The 14,074-nt window shown below is 45.9% G+C and overlaps 1 protein-coding gene across 2 annotated transcripts in view; it reads right to left on the reverse strand.

Annotated features, from left to right (window-relative positions):
- The window catches only part of ogg1 (8-oxoguanine DNA glycosylase), a 28,820-nt gene that overhangs the window by 4,434 nt on the left and 10,312 nt on the right, over positions 1-14,074 (reverse strand). Inside the window, exons 4-6 of one of the 2 annotated variants that reach the window (XM_078209844.1) lie at positions 13,575-13,754; positions 6,003-6,181; positions 4,498-4,645 (exon numbers count right to left, since the gene is read on the reverse strand). In XM_078209844.1, the coding sequence (XP_078065970.1) occupies positions 4,498-4,645; positions 6,003-6,181; positions 13,575-13,754 (507 nt within the window). The remainder of the gene's footprint in view (positions 1-4,497; positions 4,646-6,002; positions 6,182-13,574; positions 13,755-14,074) is intronic. The other variant, XM_078209845.1, reaches the window with a different exon arrangement.

Here is a 14,074-nt window from a genome sequence, read left to right on the forward strand (position 1 = left end):
TGTTCCATGCTGTAAGCGTTGTGTATGATACTCAACAGATGATGCTCTGGTGATGGGGTCTCTGCATTAATGCCCTGTATATGCTCTTATAAGTTCAACCATCATAGAACCCCTACAGTGCAGGAGGAGGCCATTCAGCCCATCAAGTCAGGACTGACCACAATCCCACCTTGGCCCTATCCCTATAACCTCACATATTTACCCTGCTAATCCCCCTGACACTAGGGTCAATTCAGCCCGGCCAATCAACCTAACCCGCCCATCTTTGGACTGTGGGAGGAAACCCACGCAGACACGGGGAGAATTCCCCTTATTTGCGAAAGGATATATTGGCCTTGGAGGGAGTGCAGAGAAGGTTCACCAGGTTGATACCGGAGATGAGGAGTGTTGATTATGAGGAGAGACTGAGCAGATTGGGTTTGTATTCGCTGAATTTTAGAAGGCTGAGGGGGGATCTTATAGAGACCTATAAGATAATGAAGGGGCTGGATAGGGTAGAGGTGGAGAGATTCTTTCCACTTAGAAAGGAAGCTAGAACTAGAGGGCACAGCCTCAAAATAAAGGGGGGTCAGTTTAGGACAGAGTTGAGGAGGAACTTCTTCTCTCAGAGGGTGGTGAATCTCTGGAATTCTCTGCCCACTGAAGTGGTGGAGGCTTCCTCGTTGAATATGTTTAAATCACGGATAGATGGATTCCTGATCGGTAAGGGAATTAGGGGTTATAGGGATCAGGCGGGTAAGTGGAACTGATCCACTTCAGATCAGCCATGATCTTATTGAATGGCGGGGCAGGCTCGAGGGGCTAGATGGCCTACTCCTGCTCCTGTTTCTTATGTTCTTATGAATGTGAATGGACATAACAGCATTGTAACAGAGATCACGGAATGGAAAAGTGCTGAACTGAAGCCTGTAGCACGCAAGACAGGACATGCGAGACAGCAGAGAGTGCATTAGAAATGGCAGTACCGTACCTAAGAGAACATTTGTTGTAATGAGTGGATTCTGTATGCTGAATAGGCACAACACAAGGCTGAGGCACACTAAATGAACACTTTGCTAAAGTTATGCTAAATGACGAGGTTGCTAAGATACTGACTGAGATTTTAAAAATTGTTTAATGGAGGTGCTAGAAAAGTTGGCGGTAAAGCAGCTAAGTCACCTGGACCAGGTAGAATACATCCTAGGTTGCTGAGGGGTGAAAAATACAGAGTTGCGGATCATGTTCTTCCAATCCTCCTTCGATTGATGCCAAAGAACCCAAGCACTGCAAATGTTACACACTTGCTCAAAAAAAAGGACACAAGGATAAGTGCAGTAATTGGATGCTGGGACGGTTTTTCAAAGCAATAATCTGGGTGAAAATTGGCAGCCACATGGACTAAGAAAGGAAAACCATTGTGGATTTGTTAAGGGCAAATCATATTAACCCATCTGGTTCACTAATGCCCTTTAGGGAAGGAAATCTGCAGTCATTACCTGGTCTAGCCTATGCTAAGGTAGGGACATGTTCGGCACAACTTTGTGGGCTGAAGGGCCTGTATTGTGCTGTAGTTTTTCTATGTTTCTATGTGATTCCAGAGCCACAGCAATGTGGTTGACTGACTGTCAACTACCCTCCAAGGGCAACTAGGGACGGGCAATAAATACGAGCCAGCGATCGATGCCCATGTCCCATGAATGAATAAAAAGAAAATGCTCGACCAACCTCACTCCGTTTCCTGATGAATTAACAGAGATAGTGGATGAGGGCAGTGCAGTAAAGGATGTGTGATTTGGACTTCCAAAAGGCATTTGATAAAGTACCACATATTGTGTTTGTAAACAAAATTGAAGCTTGTGGAATAAAAGGGGCAGTAGCAGCATAGATACAAAATGATTGTGCGGGGTTACAGGGAGAAAGCAGGGCAATGGCAGTAGGTGCAATGCTCATTTAGAGAACCGTTTCAGACACGATGGGCTGAATGGCCTCCTTCTGCGCTGTAACAATTCTGCGATTCTGAGATTTGCCATGCGATATAAAACAGTTGTGACAGTGTCTGTTTTCCGGGTTGGAGGGAGGTTTGCAGCAGCATCCCCCGAGGTTCAGTACCACAGCCAATGCTGCTTTTGTTATGCATTAATGATTTGGACCCGAAGGTACAGAACACAATTCCAAAATGTGCTGATGGAGCAACACAAGTGTAGTAAATAGTGAGGAAGAAGATACAAATGGGCTGGTGGAATGGGGAGATGGTGGCATTGTGGTAATGTCACTGGATTAGTAACCCAGAGGCCCCAGGCTAATGCTCTGCAGACATGGCGTTCAAATCCCACCACGGCAACTGGTGGGAAGTAAATTCAATTAATAAATCTTGAGCCGGAAGCCAGCCTCAGTAATGACCATGAAACTACCATCGATGGTTGCGAAGACCCATCTGGTTCACTAATGTCCTTTAGGGAAGGAAATCTGCCGTCCTTACCCGGTCTGGCCTACATGTGACTCCAGCCTAACAGCAATGTGGTTGACTGATAAATGTCCCCTGAAATGGCCTGGCAAGCCACTCAGTTCGAAGGCAATTAGGAATGGGGAACAAATGCTGGCTTTGCCTGTAACACTCACATCCCATGAAAGAACAAAAGAATGAGTGGACACAATGCAGGAGGAAGAATGAGAAAAGACGTATATAATTTTAAAGGGGTTGCAAGAACAGAGAGGCCAAGGCAGGATGTTAGTGGAGTAGTGATGAACATTGTCAGAGAATACAGCAGGATATAGATAGGCTGGAACATTGGGCGGAGAAATGGCAGATGGAATTTAATCCAGATAAATGCGAAGTGATGCATTTCGGTAGATCTAATGTAAGGGGGAACTATACAATAAATGGCAGAACCATCAGGAGTATAGACACACAGAGGGACCTGGGTGTACAAGTCCACAGATCCTTAAAGGTGGCAGCACAGGTGGAGAGGGTGGTCAAGAAGGCATATGGCATGCTTGCCTTTATTGGACGGGGCATAGAATATAAAAGTTGGCATATTTTGTTGCAGCTGTATAGAACGTTGGTTAGGCCACATTTGGAATACTGCCTCCAGTTCTGGTCGCCACACTACCAGAAGGACGTGGAGGCTTTGGAGAGAGTACAGAAAAGGTTTACCAGGATGTTGCCTGGTATGGAGGGTCTTAGCTATGAGGACAGATTGGGTAAACTGGGGTTGTTCTCCCTGGAAAGACGGAGGATGAGGGGCGACCTAATAGAGGTGTATAAAATTATGAAGGGCATAGATAGGGTGAACAGTGGGAAGCTTTTTCCCAGGTCGGAGGTGACGAACACAAGGGGTCACGGGTTCAAGGTGAGGGGGGCAAGGTTCAATACAGATGTCAGGGGGACGTATTTTACAGAGGTGGGGGCCTGGAATGCACTGCCAAGCAAGGTGATTGAGGCGGACATGCTGGGATCGTTTAAGACTTATCTAGATAACCACATGAACAGACTGGGAATAGAGGGATACAAACGAATGGTCTAGTTGGGCACATGAGCGGCGCAGGCTTGGAGGGCCGAAGGGCCTGTTCCTGTGCTGTATTGTTCTTTGTTCTTGTTCTAATCTTTGTAGGTGACAGGACAGGTTAACAAAGTAGCCAGTACAGCACACGGAATCCTGGGTTTTAGAAAGAGAGACACTGAGTACAAACACCAGGAAATTACTAAGACCACATCAAATCCTGGTTCCACCTTAGCTAGAGCACTGTGGCCAATTCTGGACATCACACTTTAGGAATGTGTAATGACTTCAATCAGGCCATTGAGGTTGGCCTATTGGAATGTGAACTCCCTGATTAAGAAGTCAATTGATGGGCCAATCAGCGAGTCTTTTCCTTGTATTTAACTGGGAGTGTCAGTTCCTCTGGCACTCATGAAGGTAGACTGCTGACTCTCTGCGTACTGCTATTGGAATTGTAAATAAAGGGTTTTTGCTGAAGGGACCTCTTATTACAGAAGGGTACAGCAAAGATTTACTAGAATGGTTTCGGGGCGAGGGGTTTCAGTTACATGGTTAGACCGGAGAAGATAGATTTATTCCCAAGAATAGCAGAGGCTTTGGATAGAGGTGTTTAAAACCCTGAACGGTTTAGATGACGGAAAGAGAAACTGCTTCCAATGGTTCGAGGGTTGACACCCAATGAGGTGTCTGGCAGAAGAACCAGAGACAACTTGAGGAAAACCTTTGTTATGCAACGTGTGGTTAGGATCTTGCCTGATGGGGAATTCAACAGTAGTTTTCCAAAGGAAATTGGATAAATACTTGAGGAAATGTTGCAGAGATATGGGGAAAGAGCAGGACAGTGGGGCTAACTAAATTGTTCTTTCAAAGGGCTGGCACAGGCTCGATGGGTTGAATAGCCACTTTCCGGGCTGTACAGTTCTGTGATTCAGAGATTCTATAACTAGCTGTCTAAATAGAGGATGTCACAGTGCAGTTTATTGGCCCCATTAACAACCTGGGTCGATCTTTCTCTTACCAATTTCTCGGTATACTTTGTCAGTGAGAGTCTTTTGACCTGCCCCCAGATGGGAGCGATAATCACGCTTAGTGATCTGCCAAACGTGCGTGTCCACGGGGATAACTTCCGGCTTATCCAGAGACATCAAGCAAACACAGTCAGCCACCTAGAGTCAGAGATCAGAGACTTAGTAAATACAGGGATGTTATATATTTAAAAGGGTTTGCAAGTTGCTTTAACAGCTGATCACAACGCTTTGATAGCAATATCATCAGGCTACAGTTTCACTCTCAGTGTTGTACCTGATGCAGAGCAGACAGCAGCTCTTCAATAAAGCCTGTTGTGTGTTCATTTGAATCTACGTGTGAAAACCAAGTTGTTTTTTTTCTGTTAAAACCCACAACATAGTTAGGACATCACAAGGGAAGAATATGTTTTGAAACTACTCTGATAAAGATAGGAATATAAACTTGGTTCGCGTTCCCCTGAATTTAGAATGCTGAGGGTAATCTAATCGGGGTGTATTTTTTTAAAAAGGGATTCAGAACAGAAACTATTTCCTCTGGCGGAGGAATCCAGAACAAATGGACATAATCTCAAAATTGGAGCTCAATCATTTAGGGGGGAAATCAGGAAGCGTCATTCTCTACACAAAAGGTAGCAGAATTCTAAAATTACTCCCCCAAAAAGCTGCAGATTCTGGATCCATTAAAATTTCAAAGACTGAGATGATTGGATTCTCGTTCGGTCAGGGGTGCAGAGCAAAGGCAGGTAAATATAGCAAAGATACAGATCAACCATGATCTGATAGAATGGTGGAGCGGGGCTGAATGGCCTATGCCTGTTCCTATGGTGTAATTACATAGTTGGATCTATCTATATACCCAGCCAAGACACGGCTTCAGTTTTACACTTCCATTCCAGAGAAGTGGGGTGGAAACAAAATGAAAACTCATTAAACCCGACTTTGCAGTCATTGCAGACTCGATGGGCCGAATGGCTTCCTTCTGCACTGTAGGGATTCTATTGGTACAAATAACAAACCCCTGTCCGTCTTCAATGTCAAAAAGCAGCTTTTTGCCTAAAGTGGGAGTTCATTCCCCTAGCATTATTACCTCTCATTGTGATAAGGACGTGATCCAAAAAGAAAAATAGACACACAAGAGCGGCAATTATTGCTCCTTTCTGGAAATGTTCTCCTTTCAGTTAAAACTGAACCAAGTTTGGAGCAATCAGAGTATTCAAAGTCAAAAAAAAGAAACAACTTTCTTTCACTTTGGGAGAGGTGAGGTAAAGTTACCATAGTCCCCGGTTGGTGATCGAACATGGGGATCACCGCACCTGAGGCGAGGGGCAAGGTTGAGAAGGCAGGGACTTCATGGATAATATCAGCCGGTACAGGAATTGAACCCGCGCTGTTAGCATCGCTCTGCATCACAAACCAGCCGTCCAGCCAACTGAGCTAAACCCATTAGCAGCAAGTAAAAACTTTAAAAACCCCAGCCATTGACTGAGTCTTTCACCTTTGCCCCCACGCCAGGTAAGGTGCACAGTGCGCGTTTTGCTTCCTCATATGGTACCTGGCGAAGTGAATTCAGCCAGTCGGTACCATGAGTCTCCAGTATCATCTTTGCACTTTGATTGACGAACTTTGCTCTGTATCCAAATCCCAGAACCCGCAGCTGTTTTTCTACATCCTCTCCTGCGTGGGAAATCACAAGAAATCATTTGCCTTTACTCCAATCCGGTACTCACAATCGCCCTCTCCACATCATATCCAAAATATGGGTGGCACGCTGGCACAGTGGTTAGCACTGCTGCCTCACAGCGCCAGGGACCTGGGTTCAATTTCGGCCTTGGGCCACTGTCTGTGTGGAGTTTGCACATTCTCCCCGTGTCTGCGTGGGTTTCCTCCCACAGTCCACAGATGTGCGGGTTAGGTTGGTTGGCCATGCTAAATTAACCCTAGTGTCAGGGGGGTTAGCAGGGTAAATATGAGGGGTTACTGGAATAAAACCTGGGTGGGATTGTGGTCGGTGCAGACTCGATGGGCTGAATGGCCTCCTTCTGCACTGTAGGGATTCTATGATTCTATATACAACCCTGCCAATTACTGCTCCATCGATCTACTCTTGATCATCAGTAAAATATAGTTGATTAAAGTGGCCCCAGTTGCAATGCTAGAATGTCTCGTTGAGTTGTCATGAAAGCAATGTGCTTCTATTAATCTGCCTTTTTCTCTCTCTTTGTTACTCAGTTAATGGTAGGGCGTTGGGGAGAGTTACAGAACAATGAGATCTAGGGGTACATGTTCATAGCTCCTTGAAAGTGGAGTCACAGCTGGACAGAGTGGTGAAGAAGGCATTCGGCATGCTTGGTTTCATCGGTCAGAACATTGAATACAGGAGTTGGGATGTCTTGTTGAAGTTGTACAAGACATTGAGGCCACACTTGGAATACGGTGTGCAGTTCTGGTCACCCAATTATAGAAAGGATATTATTAAACTAGAAAGAGTGCGAAAAGATTTACTAGGATGTTACCGGGACTTGGTGGATTGAGTTATAAGGAGAGGCTGGATAGGCTGGGACTTTTTTCCCTGGAGGCTTAGGGGTGATCTTATAGAGGTCTATGAAATAATGAGAGGCATAGATCAGCTAGATAGTCAACAGCTTTTCCCAAAGGTAGTCGAGTCGAAAACTAGAGAGCATAGGTTTAACGTGAGAGGGGAGACGATCCAGGGGCTATTTTTCCACTCAGAGAGTGGAGTATCTGGAACGAGCTGCCAGAGGCAGCAGTAGAGACAGGTACAATTTTGTTTTTTAAAAAGCATTTAGACAGTTACATGGATAAGATGGGCATAGAGGGATATGGGCCAAACGCGGGCAATTGGGACTAGCTTAGTGGTAAAAACTGGGCAGCATGGACAAGTTGGGCTGAAGGGCCTGTTTCCATGCTGTAAACCTCTATGACTACTGGTCTGACTTATTGAGGGATAAAGAGAGAGCACCTTTCACTTTCTCAGGATGTCCCAGAACACTTCACAGCTAATGAAGTACCGTGGAGCATACTCACTGTTGTAATATAGCAAAACATGACTGATGTGTACATGACAAGGTCCCACAAACTGCGGTGAGACAGAAGTCCAGTTCCCCTGTTTAAAGTGGTGTTGGTTGGAGGATAACTTAAAAGCTGGAAGTGCTACTACTGAACCAAGGCTGGCACTGATTATTTATACACTTTAGTGTTTAAAACTTATTTATTACACTCTTATGCAGCTACAGGATAACTAGCCCCAGCTGCTAACAGAAAACCAAACTCATACAAATAAACACTACACCAATACAAGATTCAGACACAGGCTGATGAAACTCAGTCGTAACAGAGTTTAAAGTAACTTCAACTAGCGGGCATCACTGATGTCTGATTTTAAAACAGGAAGATTTATTTTATTTTTCACATTTGAAGTTAATGCAGCAAGACAGAAGTTCCAGACCAAAGAATTGCCCAGTTTCTTCCGTGGAATAGAACTGAAGCTTGGTCCATTGTTGTTCATGTTGCCTGAAGGGTTTATTGGAAATACCATTTGCACTTTAGTTATGAAAAGAAGGCACTGCGCTTAAATAGTCTGATATCACCACCTAGTGGTAAAAGACAAATGCTACAGGCAAAATCACTCAGGCAAAATAAAACTGGCTCCTTCCTCTCCCACTGCTATTAACCTAGATTTGTGCCAACCGAATCTTGGTTGGCAATAATCTAGGGACTTGTTTGCATTCTCTTTTCACCCCAATCGCCTCAAGGTGCTGATACATCGTTGAGGTCCATGGTTAAACGCCCCCACCAACACGACTAACCTGCAAATGTTTATTAATAGTTGGACATTTTCTGTCAACAACATAATGGTTTTAAGAGCTGTGCTGCTCAAATCTAATTTACTATGGATGAGGCAGTTTGCCTCAGATTTCCACCAGATTTCCCACAGGAAATCCCACAGATTTACGCCGGCAGAAAATAACGACCAGATAGCTTGTCGTGGTCATAGGATGGTGTTTTGTTTGTAATTCATTCGTGGGACATGGGCGTCGCTAGCTGGCCAACATTTGTTGCCCATCCCTAGTTGCCCTAGGCTAGGCCACGTAGGTCAGACCAGGTTTCCTTCCCTAAAGGTCATTAGTGGGTGTTTCCGACAATCGACAATGGTAAATTCTTAATTCCAGATATTTTTTATTGAATTCAAATTCCACCATCTGCCGTGGCGGATTCGAACCCTGGTCCCCCAGAACATTAGCTGAGTTCCTGGATTGATAGTCTCATGGCAATACCACTAGGCCATCGCCCCACTGGTGATACAGCAGCAGTTACATGTTTAGCTGGCAGCAGTTACACAGATAAATTGTTGAGCTGATGATTTGCAGATGCCTGTGACCCCATGTAATAACTGATAATAACTCATCTCCGTCTAAAAATAATCTAAGCCTTGGTGGTAGATGGAGGAAGCGTTCATTGTTAAACTTGCTGCCATCCTAGCGGCCAAGCTAAATCTGGGAGATTAATCTTTAATTCTGAAAACTCTAGGTCAACCCAGAAGGGTTGTTAACTGTAGTTACCAATCCGTGTGTGAATAAATGAACCCAGTAGGACCAACAGGGCATTTGATCATGGACAGTATCATAGCCAAGCTTGTCCTCAGATATCATCCAAGCCAGCAGAGGGCAGTCACGGGATAGCAATTGAGCTCTGAAAACAATTGCCCTTTCCCAGAGACTGGCCTCGCTGTAGTAATCTTTACTGTCAGCCTAACTCAGGGGGCAAAGGTGGGATCTTGCTGGTCAGCTGATCACTTGATAAACGCGCAAAGCCATGGGAAAAATTTTTTTTCAGCAGAAACATTTCACAACTGGCGTTTGCTAAAGAATCAGAGACACGGTGGCACAGTGGTTAGCACTGCTGCCTCACAGTGCCAGGGACCAGGTTCGGTTCCCGGCTTAGGTCACTGTCTGCGTGGAGTCTGCACATTCTCCCCGTGTCTGCGTGGGTTTCCTCCGGGTGCTCCAGTTTCTTCCCACAGTCTGAAAGACATGCTGGTTGGGTGCATTGGCCATTCTCCCTCAGTGTACCCGAACAGGCGCCAGAGTGTGGCGACTAGGGGATTTTCACAGTAACTTCATTGTAATGTTAACTTGTGACACTAATAAACAAACTTTAAACTTTAAAACGTTTCAAAAGAACCTCACTGACTTTGCAACAACCAGAAACTAGAGACATCCTGAACATATGTGTGTGGCCAGGTCTGAAATGACCGGAGAATGGATTATGCTGTAGGGGTACATGGAGAGGTCAACAGTTTGATTTGCGTGTTCCATTGCCGTGTTTCCTGTTCGTGACTGAGGGCTCAGTGGAAATAAATAATTCAGAGGAATGCAGACAAGAACAAAGAAATATAAAGGGCAGGACTGGGTGAAACCTTCTTCCATCCTGGGGCAGCATGGTGGCACAATGGTTAGCACTGTTGCCTCACAGCGCCAGGGACCCGGGTTCGATTCAGGCCTCAGGTCACTGCCTGTGTGGAGTTTGCATGTTCTCCCCGTGTCTGTGTGTGTTTCCTCCGGGTGCTCCAGTTTCCTCTCGCACTTCAAAGACGTGCGAGTTAGATTGATTGGCCATGCTAAATTGCCCCATAGTGTCAGGGGGATAGCACAGTAAGAAGTCTCACAACACCAGGTTAAAGTCCAACAGGTTTATTTGGTAGCAAATACCATAAGCTGGTATTGCTGGTATTTGCTACCAAACAAACCTGTTGGACTTTAACCTGGTGTTGTGAGACTTCTTACTGTGCTTACCCCAGTCCAACGCCGGCATCTCCACGTCAGGGGGATAAGCAGGGTAAATGTGGGGTTACAGGGATAAGGCTGGGTGGGATTGTTGTTGGCGCAGGCTTGATGGGCCGAACGGCCTCCTCCTGCGCTGCCGGGTTTCTATGATCCTTCACTCCTCAATTTCTTTCAGTAGCATTGCTGACCAGAAGGCTGAACAAACAGCACAAAAAGCCACTTGGAAAGAGTTTGATTTAGAGTGTTGTTTCGTATGGATGTGAGACTTTGGACCTTACAGGAGGAGGACACCAATTTAATAAATAGTATTGAAACGTGGGTTTGGGGGAGAATGGAAAGGATCTGCTGGGCAGAAAAAGTAACAAGCAATGAAGTGCTGTGGAGAGTGAATGGAGAAAGAAATTTGCTGACTGTAATTAGGAAAAGGCAGACTGATGGGGAAGGACACATTTGAAGAGGGAACAGACTTGTAAGAGACACTGTGGAGGGAAGGTTGCAAGAGAAAAGAGAGAGGAAGGCAGAGAATATCAATGTTGGATGGTTTGAAAGCTGAAGGAAATTATTGGAAAATGAAAAAAACTGGCACAAGGGTGAAGAGATGTTGACAATGAGCCAAGGAGTTGCCTTTGGGCAGAGCGCACACGATGACGATATCTAACAATTTTCTCTCGACGTTGCCAGTATCATGTCTCCATTTCCTCTCAGGTAATCTGTTCTAAATAATGAGCATTCCCTGTGTAAAGTTGTTCAATCTGAACTGATTACCTTCCCTCTTTTAAGCTTCCTTCCGTTATCCATGCTCCTGTGTTATACCATTTCTGATTGCACAAACCAAGTTAAGGTCCACTTTTACTATCCATTAAAATCTTCAATACTCTAACAAGGTCTCCCCCTGAGCCTCCCCATATTCAATGGGCTGAATGGTCTACTCCTATCCTTGTGTTCTTTCACTGTATAAGCTCATGCTTTTCTTAACACAACTGTCTGATACAAGATTATCAATTTTGTTGCACACTGCACCCCAGATTCATTTGACGTTTTGAATGCTGGGAAATTCTACTGACACCAGCAGGTCGTGGTTGGGATTTCTGTGGTGAGTAACTCACCTCCTGACACCCCAAATCCTATCGAGCACGTACAAGGTACAAGTCAGGAGTGTGATGGATTACTTTCCCTTTACCTCCAACGACACTCAAGAAACTTGACATCATCCAGGACAAAGAAGCCTGCTTGATTGGCACCCCATCCAACAGCTTAAACATTCACTCCCTCCACCACTGACATTCAGTGGCAGCAAGCATGTACCTCCAAGATGCACTGCCACAACTCATCAAAGTTTCTTAGGCAGCACCTTCCAAACCACTGAGAAGGAGAGGGCAACAGATGCATAGGGACATGTAAATTCTCCACCAAGCCACACACCATTCTGACTTGGAAATATATCGCCGTTCCTTCACTGTCGCTGGGTCAAAATCCTGGAACTCCCTCCCTAACAGCACTGAAGGTGTACCTATACTACATTTTAAAAAAAATTAGTGTCACAAGCAGGCTTACATTAACACTGCAATGAAATTACTGTGTAAATCCCCCAGTTGCCACACTCCGACGCCTGTTCGGGTACACTGAGGGAGAATCTTAAAAGTTTTAGAATGTTTATTTATTAGTGTCACAAGTATGTTTACATTAACACTGCAATGAAGTTACTGTGAAATTCCCCCAGTCACCACACTCCGGCGCCTGTTCAGGTCAATGCACCTAACCAGCACGTCTTTCAGACTGTGGGAGGAAACCGGAACACCTGGAGGAATCCCACGCAGACACGGGGAGAACATGCAAACTCCACACAGTGACCCAAGCCAGGAATCGAACCCGGGTCCCTGGCGCTGTGAGGCAGCAGTTCTAACCAATGTGTTATCGTACAGGGGCTGCAGGGATTCAAAATGGCAGCTCACCACCACCTTCTCGAGGGCAATTAGGAATGGGCAATAAATGCTGGCCTAGCCAGTGACACCCGCATTCTGTAAAAGAATTTTAAAAAATCTATGTTTCAGTCATGTCTCCGTCGGAAGCACTCTTCCTTCTTGACTCAGAAGATTATGGGTTCAAGTCCCATTCCAGAGACTTGAGCACAAGACTCCAGACTGACACTCCAGCACTGTGGGAGTGCTGCACTGCAATGTGGGAGTGCTGCACAGCCGGAGGTGCCACCTTTTTGGCCAGACAATAATCCGAGGTCCTGTCAGCTCTCTCAAGCTGATGTAAAAGATGCCGCTGCACTATTCTGAAGAACAGCAGAGAAGTTATTCTCAACATCCTGCCTAATATTTATCCCTCACCCAACAACAGGTCATCGACCTGAAACATTAATCCTTTTCCTCGACCCACAGATGCTGCCTGAACTACTGATTATTTCCAGCTTTCATATCGCTGCAAACAGATTTATTTGGTTATTCGGACATTCAGTTTGTGGGAGCTTGCTGTGCACAAATCAGCTGCTGCGACAATAGAGTGACGATACTTCATTGGCTGTCACATGCTTTAGGCTGGCACGGTAGCACAGTGGTTAGCACTGTTGCCTCACAGCTCCAAGGACCTGGGTTCGATTCCCGGCTTGGGTCACTGTCTGTGTGGGGTTTGCACATTCTCCCCGTGTCTGCATGGGTTTCCTCGGGGTGCTCCGGTTTCTTCCCACAGTCTGAAGATGTGCAGGTTAGGTTGATTGGCCACGCTAAATTGTCCCTTAATGTCTCGGGATGTGTAGGTTAGAGGGATCAGCGAGTTACGGGTATAAGGCCTGGGTGGGATTGTTGCCGGTGCAGACTTAATGGGCCAAATGACCTCCTTCTGCACTGTGGGGTTTCTATGAGTCCTGTGTTTGTGAAGGACACAGTTATTTGTAAGTCTTTAAATCAGGAGTGCCTGGTTCCTCTCTCGGGTAGCACACAAAGCAAGTCCAGTGACTAGTGCAGCAGCTCAGATCACCAGGCTACATGTTGTATTGTAACAGCCAGGCCAAGTAGTCACACCTCATCTCTAAGCCTGGATGCTGAGCGTTAGTACCCCAACCCTAATTCAGCTTTGTACACGTCCTCACGCATCTGTGCTCGCCTGCTCCAGCTCACTGGGGAGTGAAAAGGACTGAGTTCCCTGGCTTTATTTTCATCCTCTCTTTTAACACAGCAACACTGCGTCCAAATATCACCCCCTCCAACCCCCACCCCTGCCAGCGCCGGCCCACAGACTCATCCTGCTCTGACACCAACCTGCCAGTGCCTGCAGTCTCGGGAACGAGTAGTAAGTGTCGGAGTCCAGCTTACACAGCCTCTCTCCGTAGGTCTGGCACAGGCGCTCAATCATTCCGGTGATACGCGAGATGTGGTTGTTGGAGGTGCAGATAAAAGAAAAGAGGCACTCAGTAGGATCCTGGCGCAGGACGCGGACACCTGAGACAGAACACAACACCGGGGCACAGGTTAGAGATAAAATCATCACTCGCTGCCCAGCTGAATGAATAAATAAATCGAGCACTTTCTCTTTCCCACACTGTGAAACCGGGATGTATCTCAGGGTATTTTGGAATTTAGACCTTTTCCCCAAACGAATAGAACTTATAAAATGTGCTGGGTAGTGCAGCCCCCAATCCCCCAGCTCCTGCTATACTGTCAACAGATGAAGTGATTATGAAAGACATGTTGACTCATAGAATCCTACAGTGCAGAAGGAGGCCATTCGACCCATCAAGTCTGCACTGCCCACAATCTCA

Source organism: Mustelus asterias, chromosome 3 (genome assembly GCF_964213995.1).
Source record: "Mustelus asterias chromosome 3, sMusAst1.hap1.1, whole genome shotgun sequence".
Taxonomy (NCBI): Eukaryota; Metazoa; Chordata; class Chondrichthyes; order Carcharhiniformes; family Triakidae; genus Mustelus; species Mustelus asterias.